This window comes from Porites lutea, chromosome 2 (genome assembly GCF_958299795.1).
Source record: "Porites lutea chromosome 2, jaPorLute2.1, whole genome shotgun sequence".
In the NCBI taxonomy this organism is placed as follows: Eukaryota; Metazoa; Cnidaria; class Anthozoa; order Scleractinia; family Poritidae; genus Porites; species Porites lutea.
In genome coordinates, this window is record NC_133202.1 from 47,792,780 (window position 1) to 47,820,159 (window position 27,380).

The following is a 27,380-nucleotide window of genomic DNA, read 5'->3' on the forward strand; positions in this document are numbered from 1 at the left end:
ATGATGCTTAGCGCACTTTTATGAATTATTTAAGTGCTCAGTGTAAAGGGGAGTACTGTGGACTGTGGAGTAAGGACTGCGGACTGTGGACTTTTGACAGGCTACTGTGACCAGCCTAAGCTTGTTTGTTTAGGTTTCTACCTTCAAGGTTAAATGTTAGCTGCCTCCTTCCCTTATCACCTGGCATTTCAGATAAGTTAAGAGAAACTCAAAGGTGCATGCTGTATCTCATTTTCACTTAATTTTGCAAGTATTAAATTTCACGAAAAATTATGAGCCATGTTTTGTGAATAAATGTAACTTTGACGTCAAAAAAGTAACAACAGAATTAACAATTTTATTGTAAACAACAGCAAACAAAGACAATTACAAGCAAAACAAGTTACACTGTAATCAAACCAAAGTAGAAGATTTTCCAAGGTCTAAATAGGTACCCACAAATAGTTACATAGTAAATATTTACTCTCTGATAAACTTTGTGGCTATAACGTTCTGTCAGACATCATAATTATAGAGGTCCTTTTTCTGTCAATGTTAATTATTATGAATATGTATACATGTATGTCTGGTATTAATTTTCACTATTTTAATCTTCGTGAGTATTCGGTTTTGCGATTATTAAATTTCGCGATTTTTATGGCAAAAATCGTGAAATTTAATACTCGCACAATTAAGTGAGAATTAAGGTATAATGCACAAAACTGAGAATTGCCATCTACCACTTCTTGCCTGATCACATTCAGCTTACAGTCATGTACAGTGTCTACTTTAGAGCTTGTTTGTGGCTTACAAAGTGATCACTTCTTGTGAACAAGTATTATAAGGGACCCAGTTAATCAGTGCCAAAACTTCCTGCTTTATATGAGTAGATCATAATATTATGTACATATATCTCTCTTTCAGCAGGCGGTTGAGATGACATGAAACCGTCTGAACTGGAATGGCTACAGCTTGTGATTCAAGTACCTCTGTGGAGAATCTTGGACAGGGTCTGTTTGGTGTTCAGTTGGAGGTACTGGATATATGTCCATAAGGAAGCAATATGACAAGAACAGAAACATTGTTCCTATTATTATACATTGTACTCACTCTATGTCTTCTCATTACTTTGCTAGGAGCCTTCAGTTAATATTGGAAATTAGTGCAACCTACAGATTAGTCTGTTATCTGCTAGCAGATTCGTGACTAATCTGCAGGTTGCCGACACGCAATGTACGATTTCCAAGAGCAATGTCAAACTCTTTTCTATGTAATGGTGTGTTTGTCAAACTACATGTATTTTCTTCAAAACATTAATGTGTAATGAAACAACTATAAGATTCAGTTTTTTTTAATATTCCAGAATAATCAAGGACTCAGTAAGTGGTATCAGCCTTAACCTTCAGCTCGGCTTATACATACCTCTTACCATGACTTGATTATTCTGGATATCACAAAAACCTCATTCAAAATTGGGCAATTCCAGTAAATATCCATACCATACCACTGATGGCTTCCATATTTTAACCACCCTCATGCCTTTGGAATTCCATAATCGTCACCCCCCTCCCCCTCTTGTTCGAATTTTTATATTTTCATGAAGCCCTTCGAAATTATCTGCAGGGTTCACAATATGCCCAATTTGGCTTATTTTATGCCAAAATATTTCGAATGTTTCTTCTTCTGTATTCAGTACAGCTGGTTACAGAAGGAGTCATAATGACTCTGGGCAATAAAATCGTAAAAAGAATGAAAGTTTTGTCCTTAGGGGCCTGTTCAACACGTTATGCAACCTACATTAACTTTTCATTGCTCCAAACTGGTACAAGTACTTGTGATGAACGTGTGTATGCTACACTTAAGATATTTAGATCAAGTGGACGATTGAGTTTTCATTTCCGCCAACTTGAAATTGAGCCTTCGGGGTCAGCAGTCACTCCCAATTCCACAGTAGGTGCCTCATACATGATAAGCAAATACCAATTAAAAGGCATCATTGGTGAAAAGACCATGTTTTGCATTGATTGAACAATATTATGTAGGAGACTTTTTTCAAGAGAGAGAAATAGAATGTTTTGTAGCATTGAGGCCTCTGGAGCTTGATGTGCAAAGCACCATTTGTTTTATTTTTGTATCCTGCTTCCATAGTCATCATCGTGTCATCAGTTCGTGCCCCCCCACCTCCTTACTGCCACATGCCTTCAGAATTCCACAGGCAGCCCTTCCAGTTCAAAGAATTCCACCTTGCCCTCCGAAATCCAAAAAGCAGTCTGTGGTATGGATGGATATTTTATGGAATTTCCCATTGTTTATCATTGGTTATTTGCTTCCCAAGCTTATAAGGAGGTGTTTAGCAAGTCATCCGAGATGACATAATGCATAACAATTTTGCAAGTTTTGGAGCATAAACAAAGTTATAATTTTCTAAAGAGCCTAGCATTATAGTATTGTCTCTAGATCCACTGAGAAAAAAATGTTGATTATTCAACTGAAATTCCTTCCCTTAAAGTTTCAAATCTGAGTTCTTCAAAAATGATGTTCTAAAACAGCCTACTGTGTTCATCTTATTTAATTTTGTGTGTTCATTTTCCCTAAGATTAAGAATACATGTCAGATAGTTTTAAGGTTACCATTATAGCAGTTGAAATATAATTACATATATTGACTCAGTTTTGCTTTTGTGGCCAGAGCCTCACTAGATAGTGGCTTTAAGTGTGAGTTAAGCTGTAGTAATCAAGGAAAATGCAGGGTCCTTTCATTGTGTGGGTGCCTTGTCTGCATGTTCTGATGATCTTAGAGGTCTGCCTAGTTATTTGTATGACAAACAAACTACACCCCGTTAATATAAACACTTTCGTTCACAAAACCTCCACATTTTTCAAATCTCTTTAAGGTTTAAATTTTTGTGGAAATTTCAAGCTTGAAACTTTTTTTTCTCTTTTTGGGAAATCTGCCAACAACAGGTGACTCAAAAGTTGCTAGAGGCAGAGAAGAAGAAACTAACCCAGTTAGAGTTACAACTTGATGAAGACACTGCCAAGCATGGTATTAGCAGTGTTGAGAAGGTAAGCTTAATGATGCTCCTTATTCAGTGCCTGGTTCTTTGACTCTGAGTGTAACTTCGACTTTGAGGTGGTAGTGGCTACCTGCATGGATGACAAACAAACATTAACATTGGAGGCATGGCTTTTGCCTTTTTCTTGTTCTTCCTTTTTTAGAGGGGCCGGTGGGGGCTGAGAGAAAGGGGTTCAGCCTTCATTTATTGTGCACAGTCAAGTTCAAACCAAAAAAAAAATGTGAATTATGATACTAAAGAAGTGCATGAGCATTCACCATCATTATGATCATGGAAGAAATTTTTTATTTTTATTTTTTTGTTTGTAGGCAAAGGAGCTAGCACGTCAAAAATCCAACTATGCGTAAGTAATTATCTTTAGAACAAAATACATTTACATGTACCATTTAATGAAAATGGAGGGTAGGTGCTAATTGTGAGCAATGTGAGCAATAAGCAAATGAATGTGGGCAAAATGCAAATATAGGGGGGTTACCATGGCAACCTCTCACGGGTCACCTTCCCCTGGCACCTGTCACACTGATCTCTCAGTGGGGAAAGAAGAAAACAAAAGAACTTACCCTTAATCTGACCCTAGGAGTTTCGAAGAACCAAGAGGCAGGTGGGGGGTAGGGTAGACGAACAAAAGGTAAAAAAGCTGCAAAGGCAACTCAACCCTTGCGAAATAACTTTGGGAATTCCTAGGAATTCCTAGGATTATCCTAGGAATTCCTAGGAAAAAAATCCTAGGAATTCCTAAGAATTCCTAGGAATTCCTAGGAATCATAGGTGTGAATTTTCACGGTAAATTCGGACTTGGAATTCCTAGGAATTCCTAGGAATTCCCAGTTTAAAAAGTTCTGGTTCTAAATTCCTAGAAATTCCCGGAAATTCCAAATGGAAATGAAACTGGACTTGGAATTCCTAGGAATTCCTAGGAATTCCAACCTACAAGATCTAAAGCACAAAAAATTCTTAGAAATTCCCAGAAATTCCTAGTAATTCCTAGGAATTCCTAGGAATTCTAGGAGTTTACAGGTTTAACATGTCATCAATCAACATCCAATGCCAGGAAAGTAAAGTATACGCAAATTTAATGATTAATTACCAACTGGAGAAAGCACGGAAATTGCATTTAAACAAGTTTATGATAATAATGTTCAAAATCACATCTTATGGTACATGTTTTGTTTTTTACAAAATTGAATAAAACAAGTAAAGTCCTGAGATATAAATTGTTCTTGAGTCATTACTGAAAAATTGTGGGACACATTTGTAACTGGAATAATACAGCAAAAGAGTCTTGATTGAATTAACTTTACAGCGGGAACATATGTGTAAAAAAAGAAAAAGTCAGGCCAACTTGCTTCCAGCAAGCTTATCTGCTAAGCCCTTATTAAGCCGCCCGACTTTTAATTCAGCTCTCAAACTGAGAACAAAATAATGAACTGGAAACTAAAATACTTGTAGTACATGGCGTTTAAACATACTTGTCCATGACTACAGTAGAACCCCGGCGGTGACTCGAATTCTAAAGGGAAACGAAAAATAGTTCGATTTTAAGTGGGGAATTCGAGTTATCGGGGTAAATTTCAGTGAAATCTTGATCAAGAGAAAGCAAATTTAGTTCGACTTAGCGGGGAATTCGAGTTATCGGAGTTCGAGTTATCGAGGTTCTACTGTATTAAATCCGCCAGAATCTGATCGAATATTAGCTTATTCACGTAGAATTCCATCAACCATTTGCAACAACGACTACAGTTATGTCTCCAGTAAACAAAAAGGAACCAATAAATGGTTTTCCATGCCATCTTGAAGTTTCGTGTTCATATATCGGAACGATCTATAATTTCACTTTGATCTCCAGCTTCATTATTTGAGTACGTGGTTACCATCAGAAGACACATTACGAAGCAGGAACGTACCTTTACCTTTCACAATCCAGCTGACTTATCGTTCTCAGACATGACTGGAAGCACGTTTCATGTGTCAACAACAAAATAAATGAACAATCCGCGTTTAAAATAACGCCCATTTCGGATGCAAAATACTTGTGCTCTTGCTAATGAAAGTCCGCGTGAATTTGAACTCACCAAACGGAACTTCATTTCACACTTTTCCATTGGTTCAAAAGGCGCACGTGATGACGCACTTCACTTAGTGGGGAGACTGGTAACCAGTATAGCTCAAACATGGCGGATGATTTTGCTCGATGATGATCAAGTTGAAAAAAGCGGTCGTTTTCAGAGCTAAATAAAATATTCCAACGCTTTTGAGGTAGCGAGAGGAAAATTTCGTGTTGTTTTTTCAAGAAGCGATGACCTTTTATTAGGCAAAGCCGCGATGAAAAACGTGTTGTGGACATGTTTGGAAAGCTCAGGTACGAGAAGTGGCACTTTGAATAAGCTTTCAGTATCGTGCTTATTGTTGATAATTTTTTTTAAAGATTTAAGTCGCAATAAATGTTGTATATAGATGCTGGTTAATGTCAAGAAATCCTTGTTGTTATAGGCAATTAAAGGAATGATTATTAAAATTTTTTACGCTTTTTATTACCTTTGAACAGTTATCGTTTTTCCTAAAAATTAAGCCAGTGTTTCCAAGTTAACAATGACTTGGAATTATTGAGAATTCCTAGGAATTCCCACAAATTCTCATTGGTGTTTAAGCAATTCCCAATAATTCCCATAAGTTCCAAAGACAGTATCCTTCAAACTTGGAATATTTGGGAATTCCTAGGAATTCCCAAAAATTCCCACTAGTGTTTTAACCCATTCCCAAGTATTCCTAAATATTCCAAGGTTTTTTATCTTTGCTCATTTGCATGTCTTGGAATAAATTGGAATTCCTAGGAATTCCTAGGAATTCCTAGGAATTCCCAGAACTCTGGGAATTCATTTCGCAAGGGAAAGCAAGCCACGAGGGCAAAACTACATGGCAATGGCTTGAATGTGCAACGCGATCACCTGCTGACAGCAGGAAATCTCACAGTTAACTGTGATTATTGATGATCTATTATTTAAATTATTATGATTATTTAATTATATTATCTTTAACTTCCTCATGTTAGTTTGATATAATCATTTTGCTATGCTTCTTATGCTACAAGGTTGTGTAAAGAAAAATAAAAGAAAGAAAATGATGCTGACATCATTACATCTAGTATTTACAATTTCCAATATGAAGTTCTTTTGGATCAAACCTATACACCCCTGTCCGGTACACATGCGGTGTGGTGGACCATTTAATGTTACCCTACCACATGAAATTTTTGCGACACATTTATTTAGTGATTTTGAAAAATCCCTTAATTAGCAGCACTTAAGCAATTTTTCATAAATTTTTGAACAAAAGCTTTTATGACGACAGTAAAACATTTATGTAATATAATCATAAACATCAATAGCTTCATTATTTTAAATCAAAATCATACAACATTTTGATGAATGATCAACAAATGAAACTGCAAATGTAATGGGTCATATCTTAAGGCTGTGACTCCTCACTCATATTTAAGGTACGCATTGTCACACAAATTAAATGATACATTGTCGACCGTCAATAGTATATGTGTATGAAACCGACTAGATGGCGGATTGTCATATTGTACACAATTTAATTTAGCGACGATTTAAATTAAGCAAGACTTAATATTTCTAAAAATCGCTAAATTAAAGTGTCACCAAAATTTCACCTGATAAGGTAGTCTGCACGCAGTCATAATTCCAAATTATTAATACCCTTTTTTACCATCACTGTACCTGACTCCCTTATGCTTTTTATTCAGACGATTATCATCTCAGCATCATCAGCTTGCTAAAGAATATGAAGAGGCTGCGAGAGGTCTCCTAAGAAGGACAACTAAGCAGAGAAAGGTCTGTATAAACTCTCCTGTCGTTACCAATAAAGTCCAATGTTACCCTTGGATATGCCATTTTGAACAGAAAAGGTACCCAGTTTGTATACCTTTCATTAAAAAATGATGGTTCTTCACATGCCTATTTACTGGGTGGACACTCAAACCAGGACATGGGAGAAGATATTGTCCAATCACAAGGTTAATCCTAAAAACAAAAGATTCTCAAGTTTTTTAGCAAATGGACCAATCACATTCCTACCTGAGACTGTTCAGGTAAGTTCAATCAGTTTTAAAGTTTTCAATAGTTGCATAGTTGAACCTTGAATTTTATTGGTCCATTGCAAAAAACTTGTGAATCTTTTGAGTGTCCGCCGCACTGTTAGAACACGGCATCCCTTTTCTGAGCCCTTGGAATGAAGCTAAATGAACAATATTATGGGAGAACACTGCACCTATAGGCATTACCAGAAGAGAGTTTAAGGTTTTTTAGATATGTTAAAGTTCAAATTTGATTAGGTTAATTTTTTCATTGATTCTCAATTTCCTTCGTCTTCCAGCCCTACATGTAATTCATGAATAATTAGGGCTAGGAGACAAAGGAAATTGAGAATCAACCTAGGTTAAATCAAAATCAACCTGAAATTAAATTTGACCAGTGTAACAGATACATGTACATGTATCTAAGTGACAGTTCTCTCTAACATTTTCTCTACTTCAACCCTCGAAATCATCAATATCATACCTGAAGCCACAAAAAGGTACCCAATTGGAGTTGACCCTCCCGGATAGGCCATCATTGGGTGTGAGTTATTTAGCTGCCAAAAACTGCAGCGATAAGCAATTTATATCGACTCTGAATTTTACCAACGTGCACTTTGTTTGGTTTCAGTCTTCTAGGAGTCTTCCATCACTTGGATTTAAACAGACTGTTAAAGCAAGGGTAAATATGGCACTAGATATTATAGTTGACCTTCTGAATTGCCCTGAAAGCTGTACAGCTTGAATGCTGGGTGACAAGGCCATAGTTTTACTAAGGGGTGTCTTGTATCCATTCAAATACCTTTCTCATCTCTGACCTAAATGTATGACTATGCTCTGACACTCAATAGTGGTAACTTCATTCCCATTATAAAGGCTAACCAACAGTACTTGCCATAGGCCTCTTCTCCGAGAGAGCTTGATCATATGCCTGACCTATTAAGATACACAGTACGTTAGGTTTTAAAAACTTCTCTCTCACTCACGTAACCTGGATTCAGAAACCGCTGAGTTTGAAAAGTATAAAGATGGCCACGCTTTCCTCACGGAGAAAGTCAGTGGAGTGTGATTTGAGAAAATCACATCTCGGCAATGCTAGCCAGCTTGGCAAACCCGGCCAGCACTGCTAAAGACATGTAATCAGGCCCTTCATCGATTATGGACTTTCTTAGTAGCAATCCCAGAACTATGGCATTTCAATGTGCAGTTTTTTCTCCTGCTTCCTTCTCATTTCTAAATTGGCAAATTAATAGGAAAAATTTTTTGAATTTTTGTATTCTTTTGTCCGCATTTGAATTCGAGGTATTACATTCAATAAAGCTACATTTACTGCCTGAGCTCGGTTGGGGTATCAAATTGATTGCTTTGAATGAACATGGCAATGTATGATAACTATTTACTACTCATTCTCTTCCTCCTTTTGTAATCTCCCTTTTTTTCTTTGTTTTGTTTCTATCTCTTTTTTTCTTCTTCACTAATTCTCTCTTGTCATATTTTTTTTCTTTTTCTTCGTGGTAATTATTGTAGCCAACAATATTCGGAAATCTTGTACAAGATGACAGGGAAAACCACAATGTGAAGGTAAGACCTTTTAAAATTTTTCATTGTTATGTATTTACAAAATTGTAGATGTGGTAATTTTGATTCCTAAGTAACATAAGTATGTATAAAGCAGGGACAACAGAGCAAAATATGGAAGGGGGGGGGGGGGGGGGACTAACGACCCCTGAAGGTGGGAGAAATAAGGGTTGTCGTGGGGTATCCTCCCCTAGGAAATTTTGAATCAAAGACCCTTGGAAATGCAATTTCTTGAGCGCTTTGAGGTTCATTTGCGGCATATTTATGGCAATTGATTTCATGAAATTTTGCTCATTGTGTCAATGTGAAACTGCATTTCTGACCGTGTTAATAATAAATATTTTTAATTAAGGAACCAATGTCACAAAATTATTTGCAGGTGAAGTATCGTTTAAAGAAGGCTAACGTGATATGTACAAAAATATATTGATATCATCTTACGCGAATGTTTTACAGCCGAAAGAGCTGGTTAACTTGTTGTTTAAGATGTTTACTTACAGGAAAATTGAAAAATTATTGGGGTGGTTATAGCCCTCCCCCCCCAGTCCCCTTCCTCCTTCCCCCCGGTTCCGCATTCCCTGTAATGTCTTTGTACAAGCTGTAGCCTATAAGAGTCACTGAAAGTCTTTTTCATAAAGTTTAAAATAATTTCCAGTTTTCTTCTTGCTGCTCTGCTGCCTGTTACTGATAATAAAAAGTACAAATGCACTTTGCAAGCTGTCAGGCAATACTCAGATTTTAAAACTCCCCAAAAAGATGAAAGGATTGTCTTTGCACTTCATGCAACTACTACGGCCGCGGTATGCAGGATCAGTTGCTGGCAAGAAATTGTGTGCTGACAGTATTTATTTAACCGCGGCAGGTTTGGCTCAGTCGGTAGAGCGCTTGACTGCAGAGCGGAAGGTCGCGGGTTCAATTCCCGGGACCGGACCAACGCTCAAGGTCTTACAATGACTGATGCGGGTACTGCCGTGAGACTGCGTTTGCCCTGCAAATGGCTAAACCTTCGCAATTCAGATGACCACGTAAAATGGCGGTCCCGTCTCCAGTAGGAGACGTGAAAAAGGTGTCCCCAATTAGTGCTTTCGTGCTAAATACATTGGCACTCAAAGTAAATGCACTTTTTTGGGGGGAAACAAAGTGGAAGGAAATATAACAGCAGCTGAAGTAGCCCTTTACAGCTTGCTTCTTACTGTTTAACCCTGTTAGGCCCCAATATCCACACACAAATTCTCCAGACTGGTCTCTATACATTTCCATAAAGAATAAGCTGAAAGAATATGATGAAAGGTGAAACCACTTTCCTTTGAGGTGATTATATTATCTCATAACCGCTTCTCTGGATTGTGTAGTGATATTGTTAGAAGAAAATGAATGTTGCCGGTCACTCGTAAGAATTCAGGTGATGTTACACGGGGCAATTCCTATCGACGATTTTTAGCGCAACACAGTGTCGCAATGTTGGAACAATGTTGTATTTATTGGAAACAATGTTGCAACAATGGTAAACTAAGAATCGTCGTTGCGAATCGTCTCGTTTACCTTTAAAGGAGTCACCATACTTAGAGCCATTCTATGTTGTTCTGTTTGTAGTCTGAGGAGAAGATAAGTCTGACCCTGTCAAGGAATCCTGCCCATCCGTCTGACCTAACAGGAGTAAATAACTTTTTTATTATTTTTACAGTAAAGTTTATTAATGAGGTCAACTAGTATAAGTTAAGTACTGTTTTACTAGGTGACGAGATTAAAGTAGCAACAGCTGTTCCTATATTACAATAATTATTATGGTTCTATACGGTCCATTAAAAAATAGCGACCTGATATTCTTTACTAGAATGAAAAAACTCACAAAAACAAAATTGTCAGGCCAGCTTTATGTAGACGTTTAGTGTGGTAGATTTAGTAGTAGATTTAGTGAAGCCAAACTTCAAGCAGAACTCGTGGTTACATAAAACGTAACCTCGCAAAATAACTCTTTTAACAGTCCGGGGCGACGAAAGAACCTGACACATGACTCGGTGAACATTTCGTCTTAAAGAAAGTTACGACACGTAGATATATTTTTTAGCAACTACTATAATTTGCAGTCTGTCCACTTTGAATTTCATCGAAGCAATTACGTTCAAATCTGTATTTTGGAGCAAATTGTACGTGAAGTGATGTTCATCTTAAAATGTCAACCATAAAATAGCCTTTAGTGGGAGTGGCACGAGTAGCACGCAAGGGAAGCCTCGAAATGCGAGGCCGTCAGCTCTGGCGCGTGTGGCCCTTTTTCGCTCACTCGAGGAAAATTCTCCAACCTTATACCATTGCCAAATCGAGCAAGGTGGAATAACCACTTTACAGGTGACATTGTACTCTGCGCTAGGTAACACTGTCAAATTATTGGCGATTAGCAAGGTCTTCACATTTTGATGCAGCAATGCCCTTGTCATATTTTCAGTGATTATGTTGGTGAAATTTCTCAGTCGAATTGTTCTTTAATCAGTCTTCTTGATCTTGTAATTTTTTTCTTTTTTCTTACCTATTTTATAAATTTGATCCATTTTAGGATGTAGTGTTTAAAGATGGTCATGTTATATCTGGCACATTGAGTGGTCTCATTGAACGATTGGTTCCTCTTCCAAATTATTATCCTGATGTAAGTAGTATTTTTAATTCAGTAGATATAATTGTTTATAGCAATGAATGCATAACAAATATTGGAGCCGAATGTCCGGCAGCAATTTAATTTCTAAGTTTAAGAGCGGGATTCTTCAAATCCTACAGTCTCACTGGTTCCGGAAGCGGGCGGACTTTTACGACCTTGCCTGCAAACCCGGGCGGAATTTTTAGGGTGGATTTCCAGTGTCGCGAAATTTGTATCTGCGTAGGGCGAAAGGTCGCGCGCAAATATGCGGGTACAGAACAGCTATATACTGTGCATCACGGTTACTGTTCGTTTCGATACCAAGTTGTTTCAATACAAGTTGATTCAGTCGAGGTGTAAATAGTTTCACGTAAGTGGCTTAAAGAGCGAGGGCTTTTCACCCCAAATGGTTTTCTCGCCCACTATAATATGCTATACTACTATTATATACTACTATACATAAAGTGAGTGAAATTGTTGTACAGTTTCACTGCTTGAGTTCTCATCGAAACGACTTTGGAACAAAACGACCGGTTTCCGTATTTTACTTGTCAAGCTCTATACAAGGTAAGTTAGTGAGCCTGCGAGCAAACTCTTCAGAGCGAAGCGAGCCGTGAAAGAGGGTATAAGTGCATTAAAGATAAAACTAATTGCAGCTGAATGTATTATACAATTTTGTCATTGTTATCCATTTTGCAGAGAACGTACGTGTTTGCATTTCTTCTGTGCTCAAGGCTTTTTATACTTCCCAGTGATCTGCTGTCGAACATTTCAAAGGTTCGTTTCCACAGAAATATCATAATGTTACACGTTTTTGCTCCTTATTTATAAGCTTAATTAAAATATCAATGTCTCAAACTTAAAATTTCACTGACATTTTTAGACCGTTCATTCCCCGTTCAACAACGATCGTAAAAATATCACGATATGAATTCTTTTTTTCTATTTTCTTCATAATGTTATGAGAGTAGAATGGCATTGAAAGAAGCTATTTTTGCAAACAATGTGTTTGAAATGAACTTTCATTTAAGTATTTCGTTGTTTTATTTCTAGTCTTGCGCAGAACAAATTAAAAAAGCTACTGTTGATGAGGTAGGTTTGTTTGAAAATATAAATGTACCTGACTGCTGTTCAGCTGTTGACAGCTTACTGCATTTCACAATTTTGTACTAAGTTGTTTTTTTTTTCTACCGGTTTCTTTCGTAGGCGAAAGTTCTGGCATTCAACTTGGTTCAGTTGTTAAGGTGAAGATCTACGTGACAGTTACTAAATTATTGTTGGCTCCAGCTCGATACAACTTAATCACTGCATGAAGAACGGGGGAAACCGTTTAATACAGACACCAAAGTCACACACCAGAGTGTTTAGGTTCTGAGAAACGTGAAACGTTACATACACACGTTTTACTTGATCGGAAAACATCTGGAAGCAATAGAAAGATGTTTTTAATGTCTAAACTGTTACTCAAGAACAAACGGAATAATCTCTCGCTTGTTCAAATAGACTTGCACTCCCCACCAGCCCCCGGCTCCGCCTTCCTTGTTTTAGAAAGTCTACGCAAGCACAAGAAAAGGAATTATTTTGGCTTTGCTTGTTCTCTGTTTTTCTTTTCTTGTTTTGCTTCAGGGCCTCCACTAGTGCTAGTGCCCCCGATCCATTGCTTTAGCTGATTGATTTAGAAACAGACAACAACAATACAAATATAGTTATCGTAGCAGGTTTTGCAGAAAACGTTGTAGGGAATAAGTGAATTTCATCTTTACACAAGGTGCAGCCAACTTGTAGAAGTGCTTGCTAGGTTTTGTAACTCCTACCGTGTTTTTTTGCTGTTGTTGTAGTGAGTGGGCTGAAACGTTTCCTAATGACTTCAGAGATGAGGTGATGATGATGCATGTTAAAGACATCACCAGTTACTGTGCATCGCTGACCATGGTACGTACCCCCACCAGCACAGCAGATCAGATCAGATCTACGTTGTCATATGTTTAAAAAGGAAATAGTAAAAAAGTAAAATGGGAATTAGCTTGGCTCAACAAATTCATGGCTTTCAGAAAAGCGTCTAGATTTCCTCAAAACCCTTTTCCTAACCGTCCACTCGCTGTTCACTCATTTGTACGCGTGAAGTAGTCATCGCTACTTGCTTACAGGATTCTTTTTTTCCTTTTTAATTTTTTCCTGTTTTGAATCTCAAGGAGTTGAGAAATATGGTTGGTCAGATGACACAGTCCTTATTTAAAAAGGTAAGCCGTAGAAATGAAGAGTAACCTTCTGTTTTACAGAGGTAATGAAAATGAAAGTTCACATTCTATGGGTTATTTTTTTCTATGGGTTATTTTTATACATTGATACCACTCGGCGTGTCGCACGGGAAAAGGCCAAGGGATGCCTATTAGTATATCTCTCGTCGCACATCGATAAATCGTATGAAAATTCGAGGAGGTTTGTAATATTAGCAATTTCACAGCGACAAATCGTCATGAAATCGCCGCTAGTAGTTTAGAAACGCGATCTGAAATTGCAGCAAAATTCGCTGTGTAAATGGGGCTAAACATAGTTTTACCTTTTTTAGTTGTCTTTGTGTGACAAGTATGGCGAAATTTTACTAAAGGCAACAGCTGCTGCGGAGGATAGAAAACTAACGGGTTCTACAAAATATAAGGTATGTTAGCTGAAGAAATAATTGCAGTTTCTTAAAAACGTTATGCCGTTTTGCCCTTGTTGTCGTCATAAAAAAAAGTTTAAACAAGCTTCCCAACGTACTCGAGAAAGCTGGCATAACACCTCTAGTCAGTACTTTGCTAAGATCTCTTTATGATACACCTCAGAGAATTTGGCAACCGCAAGTAGAATTTCACTAAAGATATTTTTAAAGGAACGTCTGATTCCTTGGTCGTCCGCACATTTTAATCGATTGTTTGAGAAGTAATCGCGCAGCTGCCTCAAACAGTGCAGAATATTTGGTTCTCTTTCAGTTTGGTTCATTGTATTTCACACTTTTTACAGTAAAAGTTCACAGATATAAGTTGCAAAGGAATCTCAATTCCACTGTCCCTGTAATGTTGATGTTGTTAGGGTGAGGTCTTGTGTGAATAGCCTCTGTAACTCTACGAGACCAGTGAGGCGCTCTGACAATAAACTTAACCTCGTCCCAAAGCGGAAATATAGTACACCAGTAAGAATAGATGGAGAAGAGGGCGCTTACTGGAGGAAATACAGCATTTTGGATGTGATTGCAGCAGTTGTGCATTGCTCTAGGAAAACTTTTGCGACTTTCTTGTTCCTCAGAATCCTTAATTTATTCCTTGAACTTTGAATTCTTGAGCATTTTTTAAAACAAGTTTCACTTTTCTTAATACTTTTAAATTATAATACTAGATATAACTGTTTGTTCTTTTTTAACAGTGTGGTCTGGAGGTTTGCCCCAACCCAATCATCTTAGCGCAGCAACTATGTCACATTGAGATGGTAATAAAAAAAGTTATGCTAAATTTATTTTTAAATGCCCGTAACGAAAAAGTTTTTAGAACGTTTTGTTTGAAGGTACACGGTACTGCAAGAACATCTGCGAAAAAGTACTGAGACGTGAACACAACGTTATTTTTTTAGAATTTTTTGAAACGTTCAAATTTGCTGCCATTTTGGCACACCATTCGTTTAAGCCCTACTCACACCAAAGCTCAAACATGGTTAAAAGCGGTTTAGTTAAGCACGGTTTAAAATTCTTTTCTTTATAAAAGCTGCTTTACGGACTTAAGTTGATTGCACAGTTTAGTGCAAATTACAAAACATGTTGAATTTCATTTGAATCCTGTGTGAGAACCAGTGTTCCAATTTTTTTTGTCTGTTTTTCATTTTTTTTTTTTTTTTAAAAAAAAAAAAACAGCTTACATTTTGCGACTGCACCACTGGTTTCCCGGAAAATGACTTCTGAGAAACGGGCGCAGGAATTGCATACTGATAACGCGTCATTACCCAGATTTTGGTAGTGCTTCTGATTGGTCGTGCTGCGTGGAAAATTTGCTTCAACCAATCAGAAGCACTACCCAGATCTGGATAGTGACGCGTCATCAGTATGGAATTCCTGCGTTCGTTTCTCAGTGGTGGCGTCGCGAAATGTTTGCTCTTTTCTCAGGCTCGTTTTGCTGCTGTTTGTATCATTCGTTATTTTTGAAAAACGTCCTTGCTTTAATGTACAGCAAACATTTCTAATATCAGAACGACTTGAGGAGGAAATCATAACAAGACTGGAAATATGCATTCGTTGTGTCTAGTTAATGACCGTTTTTCGCGAGTTACTCGCTTTAATGTGGTTTTTAAAAAACACATTAAACCTTTTCTAGCTTTTCTCCCTAAATTATTCCCTTAATGCATATTTTTTCATTTTGTTTTGTTTCTGAATAAATAACGCTCTCTTTCTTTCAGGAACGACTGGCTAACATAGGACCGGAAGAGTTCGTACAGACCTTCATTCCCCGAGATGATGCGGATTTAAGGGTAAGAAAATTGGTGACATAAAAAACCCCTCGTAAATTCAAGCTGTGAATTATGAGATTGCGCATGGTTTAGACTGCTTTCCCTTAAAGATACTGGTGGATTTGGGAGAACCGGACGCCCCCCCCCCCCCCCCAAGGCCTTCTTCCCCCTCCCCCTACGCACTTGTAAGTCCACAAGAGTAAGATATACATAGTTACATTAACAGTGCTTTAAAACTAAAGCTGTTACCACTGAGGTGTCGCACGCTAGCATGCGTAGTTAAAATTTACTACAACATGAATGTGTAACTGCCAGAAGGGTGAAAATGGTTAGCTGAAGAATCTAATCCAATCAGGTACGCACAAGCTTGGGGCCCTCAAATAAAACATTCCTGGCTCCGCCCCCGAAATATACTTTTATTTCCTTCATCAAACTAAATTAAATTTAATTAATTTATAAATGTTCAATAGATAAGGATTTTCTATATTGCGAGGTGACAAATTCTTAAATTCTCTTTGCAGTCTACCCTCAGCTATATCAAAAAGACAAACAGTTTAGAAGCCTATATAGAATGGTTCAACAGACTCAGTTTTCTCGTAGCAACTGAAGTTTGTTTGGTGAGTAACACTTTGGATGTCGGACTTGATACGTTGAATGTTATTGAAACCGAAACTTCAGAGTAATGACTTAATTTGTGGAGTGACAGTACATTAACGTTTTCGGGTTCGCGATTCTAATGATGTAACCACCATGCTGAATAATATATTCTAATCTAGGAGTTGGGGCAAGTCAAAAAGGGCAAGGACGGGGGCTGGGAGAGAGAAGAGAGATTTTCTTCTCCCCGCCTCTTCCATCACCCTAACGCCTTCCCCGTAGGGTTACAATTGCTACCCTCCCCCATCCCCCTCAGAGACAAATTCAAAGATGGCGGCCGTGGCATTAGAAAAATAAAGAAGCAGCTTTCGCCAGCCCCCCAAAAATACGCCTACATTGCAGGTTAACAGTAAGTATTGGCCTAAGATCAAAGTGAGCGACATCTTAGATTAAGGTTAAGTTTATTTATATTCATTTTTGTTTTTTATTTGGTACAACAAATTCTTTGTCTTTTATCTTCAAGGGACCTAAAAAGAAGCTCCGGGCAAAAATAATCGAGTATTATGTTGAGGTGGCTACCGAATGCTATGACAAGGGAAACTTTAACTCAGCTATGGCTATTATTGGTGAGGATGACTTAGTTGTTATAGAATGACATGGCATGGTATGGCATGGGTTGAAAGGGTGGCGTGCAATTTTTCAACCAATCACAAAGCGTTACAGTGCGTATAAATCACGAAATCATTTTTGTCTCTTAAATTCAAACATCTCTCTCTTTGTTACATGTTTCTAATGTTAGTAACGAGCTTACGAGCTAAGGAAACCGAAGAAAAGAGGTCTATGTATCAAATGGGATTTCTTATTTAGTGAGTTGATGAATTTTACGGACAGCAGTCTGCCCATTTTACGGGTTCTTCAACCCTCACTCAGGAATTAACTCAAGATGTTGAACATATTTTGTTTGTCTGTTTGATTCGGTAGTTTGTTAGAATGTTTTATTACGTAATACTGATGATGATGGTGATGATAATAATACTAACAATAATAATAATGATAATAATAACAATAATAATAATAATAATAATAATAATAATAACAATAATAATAGTAATGAACGACAAATATATTCATGCAAAGGGGACAGACAGCAAATTGTTGTTGATTGAAATATCTAAATGTCGTAACTGTTCATCATTAGGATGCCAAAAAGGTGTGCAAAGGCATAGATATGAAGTCCGAAAAAACTGGTGTAATTAGAGAATTTAGATTTTAATGAATTAAATAAAACCCTTACGTCTATTGTTTCATTTCCAGCTGGTCTGAACATGAGTCCCATAACAAGGTTAAAGAAAACGGTAAGGTTTTATTATTGTTAAACAATCGCACAGATGTTCAGTGATGATGGACCCGAAACCCAGAGTTTGAACTCATTTAAATCTGATCCGATATCATCCAACAAATTTGCATTTCGTAAAAAGTTGTGGCCATTTTAAAGAAAATTGAAAATTTTTTTTGAAATCTTATTGAAAACGTTTCGTAACCTAAAATCAAATTCGGTTTTTTGCTCTCTCTCTACTGACTACTACACTACCACATGCATCCGCCAAATTTCCGGAAAAGAATCAAGTACCTGTTATAATTAACTCCCTTTCATAGCTCAAATGGGTGATCCTAGCCCTTTCCCGAACTAGATTTAAGACCAGTAGCAGTGAAGGTAAAAACCACTTAATAAATAACTGGATATTTTTTACGTTTCCAGTGGTCTCGGGTGAAGTGTCGAAAGTTTGACAGACTGGAGCGAGAGTTAAATCCCACATCCAACTTTGCTTGCTACAGAACAATGTTTAAAATTGCCAATGAGACTGTAGGACAAAGGGTAGGTAATTTTCAACCTACTTTTTGACAGCGATAGTGTTTGTTCAAGAAGTCATATTGAGGTTAGGAATAGACTTTTTTAGTTTATTTGTGGACTTTTTTGGCTTTTGTTTGTTTGTTTTCAGTTTGAATTCGCCATTCCTTTCTTCAGCCTCTTTGTCAAAGATGTTTATTTCCTTAACGAAGGACACTCTAACAGGTGATTTGGTTTCCTTTTTTTTAGATCCACCTTTTCATTTAGAACCTTTTTTTATTATTATTTTAATCTATATATAATATACATTTCTCATTCGACTTATAAGTAATATCTTTACTTAATTTTTACACTCTTTTTCTATGCGTTGCCTTTGTAGACTTCCGAATGGACAAATTAACTTTGAGGTATGAGTAACATAAAGTTTTAAGGAGCAAACCTGTGATGTATGTCGTATTGGGGTTGGTATATTACCCTATAGCGGTTAAAAGTATTACGCGACTGTTGCATTGAAATTTTCACAGGACGTTAACGCAAGCGGCCCAAACTCACGTTAGGAGGAAAGGGTATAAAGTAATTTACATGCCATAGGTTACGCGTACCTTTGTGCTGGACGTGCCGAAGAGACTTTGTATAGGAAATACAATACTTTGATCTGCGAACGCTAAATAACGTTAAATATCACCTTTGTTTGGTGTCTATTCGTCGTTTAACTTGATTTTTAGGCTTCATTGCGTAACCTCCGTAACTTCCTCACGCGTCATCTATGGCATGTAAATTACTTTACACTCTTTCCTCGTAACAAAGAGCTTGGGCCGCCTGTGACCTAAGTTAGGTTACTTTGTGGTACGTCAATCAAAGCTAAGCTGTCCGTGACGAGGTGTTTGAATGACGATTGTCACAAATTTAAAGTTAGTTGTCACGAGAACGTATAATCTCCCTTGACCAGTTACCGCTAACCATATTTTGAGCAACTAGGGTCGGGCTTTTCTAAGCCCAAATGGCATTCCCCACTCGAGAAACCATATCAAGAATGGGTACGATGTTTCAGAGCAGAGATTTCTGGGATTGTTTGGTTGTCCAGTCAAACGATCCCAGAAGTCTTCGCACCGAAAGCAATAAGTTTGTCTTTTTCTCCCTTGTTAGTTTATGGTCTGGGGATTTCTCGTTTAGTGAATTTTAATTCTGTGTCAATCATAAATTTTTTGCAGGTTAGTTAGGTTTGTGACGATTTTTGTTGCTTTTATATGTTTTTTTGTTTTTGTTTTTGTTTTTGTTTTTTCAAATTTATTTCTTATCATTATCTTTCTTTTTGTAGTTTTAATTACCCTAAAATTGCCTTCTGTAATATCTCTTGCAGAAATTTTGGCAGCTCTCCAAGCTGATTACAGACTTTGTGGCTTGGAAAGAAGTCGCGGTAACCGTCGTTTCTTTTGTCTTCTTCAATTTGTATACAGCTATTATAAAAGATGCGGCGCGCACATTCCAGTGGCTTCTCAATTTTGAGTGGCTGCTTGTATATCGTATGACTGTTTGGTCCTCTCTCGCGCCACAATGCCCGACAAAGTGATAACAATTTTAGATTATATACGTTTACACGTGCGAAATGTTTGACTGAAATCTCTTCAAATCTTATCGCGCATTTTTTGCGCCTGCGTTCCAGATCGAATTGGAATTTTAGGGACAGGGGACAAGAGGAGAGTAGCTATTGGAACAAGAAAGAGAATAACACTGAAGAAACTTAACCCATGTATAAACGTCGGTGTAAATCGAGTCCCGGGCTAAGCTACATTGGTGAGAGGCGCCTGCTCTCAAGACATTGTGTCTCTTGATTTCACGCAACCACTAGCACCGAGGGAAACAGTTTGGTTCGGTTATTTAAACAAAGTCTCACTTAGGCCGTGGTTTAGCCAACCTTTGGACCTCCAGATCTCTTCCTTAGTGGGTTGTTTTTAGAAAATCAATGCTTTTCTAGTCTACGCCATGTGCTATCATGAAACTGTTCACAGTAAATGGGGTTAAGATAAAAGCACTGAGCAATGTGAAAATGGCTTAGAACGCGGTTATAAACTCTAGCTGAACTACGTTTAAATAACTAGCCCTTTATGTTGTTTCTCGAAATTGAGATTCGAAAAAAACATAATCAACTTGTGTCCCGAGTAACCAGTCAATAACTGATTTGTTATATAGCCCAAGAAGAAATACCTCTACGATTAGAAATTTATGAAAGTGAAATTTCCCTCAGTGGCCATATTGACTGAGTTCGACTGTATGAGTATCTCTACCTTGTGCGTTAAAATCTGATGTTAACCTTCTATTACTAATCTTCAGTAATCCTCTAGAGCGTTCCAGGTTATTTTTTTATGGTTATTTTGTCTGTAATAATCTGTCACAGTATAGGTTGTTAGTGCTCTTGAAAATGGACGAGTAATTTAGTACTAATACTTGATTTTTTCTGTATTTTCCAGTGTAAATATGAGCACAACAGAACAGTTCTGAATTATCTCATGACTGTACCAGTGTTTTCAGATAAAAGTGAGGACGCTCTCTTAACTTCTAATAAGTAAAGAAGAAAACAAATCCATTTAGCACGCGTTCGAATTTCGAATACCATTCTCTGAATACGATGATTTACACCATTATGTATCTATTTTTTTTATTTCCTAACTAGTCAGTTATTAACTTTAATCGTTGAGGTTTTGTTTTTGACGTTTTGGGGTAGCGCTTTATTTTTCTATTCACTTATTTATTTATTTATTTATTTATTTATTTATATTTTCATTTATTAGTAATATATTATTATTATTATTATTATTATTATTATTACTGATCGGATAATTTCATTGTTTATATGTTATTGAGACAGTAATTTACTTTGTCATCTGTTTTATGTATTAAGTATTTTCCGCGATTTTTTTTGTACCCTAAATCCTTTATCAAGCCCATCAGGGGGTTATTATTCCAAACATAATTGAGGGGAAGGTGGGCTGATTTAATGTTGCAAATACGATGGTATCAGTTTTCCATAAATAACTAGAATACAAAGTGGAAAGCTCAGGTACAAGAAGTTGGAGGTCATGCAGGCGAGGATCAAATACAAATCAAACTTCCAGCTGGTGAATAAACGATCCCGGATCAGTCCACCCGATGTTTTACAGTCGCGATTGATTAACGAAGTTTATCATTTTATTAGTGAAGAATAATTAGGGGAGGGGAGGGGGGCCTTAATAGAGAGGGGGGCTTATGAACTTTCTTCCCCAGAAAAGGGTGGCTTATTAGAGAAGGGGGGTGGGGAACTTTGTAATGGATTTACGGTATTCGGCCTTTTTGGTAGGGACAATAATTCTTGTTCCATGATGATTTACAACGTGCTCCTTCATTTATAAACAACATTTACTTTTTCCACTTTTTCCATAAACTTTTGCGTGTTTTGTGGCTATTAATCGTAGATTTAGCGTTGATGTCTTATGAATGCGAGGCTCCTGAGACACAGTTTGAGAAAGAAAGACGGAAATCATTAAGGTTGGTAAATCGGTTAGGTTTATATGCCGTAGTTTTCATATACTCCTAAATCTTCTTGTCCTTTGAACTTAAAGTAAAATATTGCCCTACTTGTTTTTTTTTTTTTTTGGGGGGGGGGGGGGGGCTTTTGATTGAGTGACTGATTTCCTTTTATTTGAATAAGGTAAACAACTTCTTTACATGAAAGCCGTATTGAAACGAAGGTGAATACTGTAAATACTTTAAAAATCAATAAGTTTTCTGGCGAGTTTTCTTTTAAACATAGCTTTGCGTTCGGATGCCTTTATTTCGGTTGGTAGTGAATTCCACAGCATTCCTCCCCATATATAACACTCTGTTTTGGGAATATGATCCAGTGCAACATTTTAGCTTAATAGTTGAAGCTGGTATCAGTTCACTTAATTTGGCTGTTTCCAAACTTCGTTAACCATTCTTACTGAAAGTTTAGAGCTTCGCTTTAAACCTTTTCGTTCTTTGCTGGCTTAAAGAATAGTTTAAAAAGGCCCACTTAGAGCATTCGAATCTATTTTTGTTTTTTGTTTGTGTTTTTTGTCAGATCTGAAAGAAATGCGGACAAAAGATAACAAAGATAACACGTATGAAGTGATTAGAAAACGTCTGCATCATAAGCAGAGTCCTCAGTATTCCAGGGTTGAAGATTTCCATCAGGATTAAAAACTCAAAGTGGTGAACTTCAAGATTTTTTCTGCGTCAGCCGCTTAAAAGTGATGTGTGTGTCTGTGTTGAAGTGATTGTCAAGGCAGCATACACTATAGTTCTGTGAATGCTTTGACGACTGTATTGCGAGCTGTTATGCATTGAATAAGCGCGGTTGTAGAGAAACGAAATGATGACGTCACAAAAACTAAATTAATGAAATTATGGGATTAGTTGGCATGTCCAGAAAGAAAAAGGTTAAAAATATTTATTTGCTAAAAATGAACCTGTGGTGCAAATTGGTGGGGAGATGTAAGCACCGTTATGCTTCGATGACTCCATAAAAATCTCAATAAAATGGGCCAGTTAACGTTATGGTCCAATCCATATTAGAAGGATATGTTTGGTGCCATCAGAGCAAACAGGTCTTTGTATCTCCCCACCCATTTGCACTAACAGGGTGATTTTTGGCAAGGGGGCTTGAATTTGCCAACAAATCCCATAATTTAACAAATTGGAATATTTGTGACTCACTCTTTATCTATTAGGCCATTTTCTCCCATGTTTATATGAGAAGCCATGAACACAGCGCTGTTGATAAACAGATGTCTGATTTCAAAAGTTTCCTTAGCCTTTTGAAAAGGTCCGATATCGCATTGCTCTATTTTCAAAATCCTCCGTTTTTGATCGTTTCAGTGTGGACGCGAGGCCAAAATGCATCAAAATGTAGGCGTGTTTATTAGTGTGGACGGCCGGATTAGGATTGTCTGTGTTTGTGTTTGTGTTTGTGTTTGTGTACCGGTTAATGACTGGGAATCAGAATTAAAAAACAAATATCGGTAGTGTTAAATGGACAAACTGTCAAGCAAACAGCTTTTTTGTTTGGTTTACTAAGTGTCTTTTAACTAAAACTAAAAATCAATGAAATTTGAGAAGCTCCGCTGTTTCTTACATTTTAGGCATTAGGTTTTTCCCTCCTAATGTCATTGTTTACATTTTTGCTCATTATCATAAGAGGTAACCTATAGAGGATGTAGCCGTAAATACAAATTAGGTTCAAAAATTAAAAGAGCTGGTTAGATTATGCAGTTTGCGCAAATTTCAGCTCTTGGCAATCAGTAACAAAGAAAATAGCAGCATTAAAAACTGCAAATTTACTGGTTGGCAAAAGATTAATGAGCTCATATATTCTTTGTAAATTCTGGGGTTTTTCAAAGGGAATTTCTCCCAAACTATTTGGTATATCGGGCTCAAATGTTCAGAGATAACTGAAATTTGTTATGCTCTTTCAATATTCAGAAATTTCGTGTGATTAAATTCGTCAGATTTTGAGAAGTCTATGCTAATGACGCCAAAAATGTAAACGAGGATTCGTCTGTAGCTGTGCCGTATCGATTTGTTTGTTTTCTATTTTTTTTTTACTTTTGTTTTTTTTTTTTTAATTTCTTTAGACTCTAAGTGAAGAGATTAAAGGAAGTATAGTCGGTCGAAAACATATCAAAGTTTTTGTGGTTTGTTTACCTTACCATTCCTGTCTCATTTCTGCACAAATCAGGTTTAGAGGAATTGTCATTGTTAGAAGATGGACCGTCGTTGTCTTTTGCCGCTGTGAAGGTCTTTAATTACTCATTAAGAGGAAACGAGAGAAATCAATTAAATGCCATGAATGAAGTAGGGATAACGGATCAAATAGTTATAATGATAGAAGCAGAATTATTGATCATTTAAAAAGCTATATTAAACTCTCAAAAGAGTGTTTCAACCCGATAGTCGGTTGATAAATAGGCAAAATTTTGGTCTTTTAGCCTACTTGACTCATTAGCTGACTCGTTTTATTTTTTGCGTGTTTGTTTGTTTGTTTTCTTACCAATTTTTCATCTGTGTTTGAGTATTTGATGAAACACTGTCTCGTTTTAAATATCCCACTTACAACCTACCCTCATAATTGAGAAATGATGGTGGACTAGGAAGCGTAAGTTATAATTTATAATATCTGACCATTCTGTATTTATGAATTACATATTTATAGAGCTTAATGCCGGAAATATGTGAATGTAAGTCTTTTGATTCATTATCTGAACCAAAGAAATTTAAATGATATTTAAAGTTCGGTAAATTTCAATTCAAAGTTTTTAGATTATCTAAATATCTATAGTGGCGTCAATCCCTTAACTGGTTTAAAATTCACAACAACTCTGTAATATCAGTAGTATTTATTGTGGTTATTTATCCTTTATTTATTGTAGTTTTTTATTATCACAATAGATTTTTGGTAATGAATTTAATATAAAAAGTGTGCCAAAACGAATTGCTTTGCGTATTTTCTTGTTGTTGTTGTGTTTTTGCTCTTATATTTTTGTATATTTTCTCGTTCTTTAATTTTTTGGTTTGTTTGTTTTTGTTTTTGGTTAAGTATATACTAAAAATCAAATTTTCAGTTTTTATACATTTAATATTATAAATCTATCCACTTATTGCATATTATCTTTGGTTTAATTATTTTGTTGTTTTTCCCCAAAATCTTGTTTACGTTATGACGTTCGTAGATATGTCGTCCTTGACTTTTTCTGTTCAATCAAGGTTATCGTAACCCTCAATTTTCATTCCTTTCCGCCTTGATTTGCTGTATGCTTTTTGAGCCTACACGGACATAACCTAAACAAACGTTAATTAATAAATTTGAATCAGTTAAACTTGAACTAATGAACATAGAACCAACGTCTTTTGTAGTGCCTCATGCAATTAGCGTTTTTTTGTGTGTAAAAATCAGTGCAGTTGCAAAACTAAAGCAGATGTTCTGCCCTCAGGGAGTATGGTCAGTATGGCATGGCCTTTGGTTTTCAACAAACAAACAACAAATCGATGATGCCATGTTGAGTTTTTGGGGGCGGTTTTTTCGCTCCCTCAATCGTTTTAAAGTAAAATCGACAATGATTAATGTATTTCTAAATTTGTGGAGAATAAAAAAAGAAATACATTAAAATACATCAAAACCCGCGTCTACGAAGAACCTGCATTTTCCCAAGGTAGCTTAACAGGTTCTTAGATAAATGTTAATTAGCACAAATTTAGGCCATGTAGGTTCTTAAATAGGTTTTTATTTTCTGAAGAAACAAATACATTGAAGCTAAGAGTATTATTGGTATTCATCTTATTCCCTATATAAAATCTGCATACTACATAAGTACTGCAGTTGAAGTGATAAGACAGCTAAGTCTTCAAAGAGGATCCTGAATGTTGACTTATCTTATTTTCCCAATTGCAAAGAATTTTTGTAGAGATTTTGGAAAGTAAAAACCTGTTCCAAATTTTAGGTTAAACAGGTTCTTGCGTAGAGGGGGCTTAACTGGCAAATTTTAGCCTAACAGGTTCTAAAAAAACCAGGTTCTTGCCAGGTAAACTTGCGTGTAAACAATATTTTACCCAATTATTTTTACGCGAAAAAGCCTTTTTCCCAAATCTAAGTAAGCCACCATGAATTTAATTTTGAAGTCATTTTTCATTGTTCAGTTCATAACCTGAATACTGTCAAACCTCGAGCTCCATTAACCGGCCATCGTCGAGAAACAGACAAACGGTCTGTTTATAGTGTGATATACTGACAATTTTGTCGACCTGGACTCTGATTGCTAACCGCTAAGTAGAGTGTGGCCGCCTATTTGGAGCCTGCTTTTAGAATTCGGATACGCTAATTTTCATATCACAAACTAAAGAGTCTCTCAGGAAGAAAGGAATGCAACAGGGGCACCCAACGAGAATATAGTTCAAAACTTCCTAAACATAGCATTGTTAAACGTACTTTAGTATTTAAACGGTAGATATAGGCATATTTTTACTCCCTAAAACTTTTTCATCTGTTCGGATTTCCTAGCTGAAAGTCATCCGTTAGTGATCCGAAAATTATGGGGATCAAAACTTACATTTTCGAAAATTTCAGCCAGGAAAAAGGCTCCCGAAAATTCTAGGTGACCTTTTAAGGGTAAAAATCCGTTAAAAATGAGCAATTATACCATTTTTTAGATGTTCGAAAATCCTAGGAGAGGCAGGCAAGCCAGAAATTTTACAACAAATGTTCCGAAAATTCTAGATCTCAAATCGTCTTCCGAACAGATATTTTCCGAAAATTGCCGTTGGGTGCCCCTGATGCAAGTTGGGATGGGGTTGATGTATAATTAAGCAAATTGGAAACAAGAAATTAAAATGACAATAACATTCAAACTAAAAGGAAAAAATAACGGCCTTCCGAAAACGGTGGAACGTTTTTATGTGCTCTTATTCAATGCTTGTGCTTTTTGTGCAGAAAAGATCAATTATTCGTATCTTTTTAAATTTCTACTCAGGCCTGAGGCACTATTCGTTGCCGTGCACTTTCTAGTATTAGAAACTGCTAAAAGTTTAGCATGTAAAAAAACGGTACTGACATTGTATGATTATGTCAGGACAGAATGAATTATACCACGTCCTTTATATAACAAGGAAACTGAAACAATTGTGACCTTGAAAAGAGTCCCGAGAGAGGCATGATCAGTAACACATCTTTGCTTTCTTATCGACACTTTTAGTATGCTTCAAAGTTGTGTCGTGAAACCAAGCGGTTTTGCTTGCGTGCTGTGAAACCAAACATAAGCATGGTTTCGGCGAGCGTTTTGTCAGAATCAAAATCAACTTAATCCCTCGTTCGACATTTTATTGCTTCGCTAATGAATGAAATATATACACAATAACATCGTATTTTTGCGGCTTTTACGTAACAATACTATGTACAAAAGTGAACAGGAATGAAAGGTTTTGTTCTTGAAAAGAATGCTTTTTTCCTCAAACTGCCATGCAAGGTGATATGCGTAGGAGCAGAAGCTTCCGTTCTCGATTATTTGATTAGAAATTTGACATTTTTAATTCTTAGTTCTATTTGATTTGTTCTGCTCAT

General features: G+C 36.7%; 1 protein-coding gene across 1 annotated transcript; it reads left to right on the plus strand.

Moving 5' to 3' along the window:
- The first annotated feature begins 725 nt into the window (after positions 1-725).
- LOC140928868 (ras-GEF domain-containing family member 1B-like) lies at positions 726-24,512 on the plus strand. Its single transcript, XM_073378675.1, has 26 exons — positions 726-1,012; positions 2,943-3,044; positions 3,364-3,398; positions 6,822-6,909; positions 7,783-7,833; positions 8,679-8,732; positions 10,323-10,385; positions 11,281-11,370; positions 12,058-12,135; positions 12,412-12,450; positions 12,565-12,602; positions 13,197-13,290; positions 13,551-13,598; positions 13,928-14,017; positions 14,761-14,823; positions 15,781-15,852; positions 16,353-16,448; positions 16,949-17,051; positions 17,740-17,780; positions 18,185-18,301; positions 18,426-18,499; positions 18,654-18,681; positions 19,635-19,691; positions 20,743-20,809; positions 21,724-21,796; positions 22,353-24,512. The coding sequence occupies exons 1-26, from the start codon at positions 941-943 to the stop codon at positions 22,378-22,380; spliced, it is 1,761 nt and encodes a 586-aa protein (XP_073234776.1). The 5' UTR covers positions 726-940; the 3' UTR covers positions 22,381-24,512.
- The last annotated feature ends 2,868 nt before the right edge of the window (positions 24,513-27,380 follow it).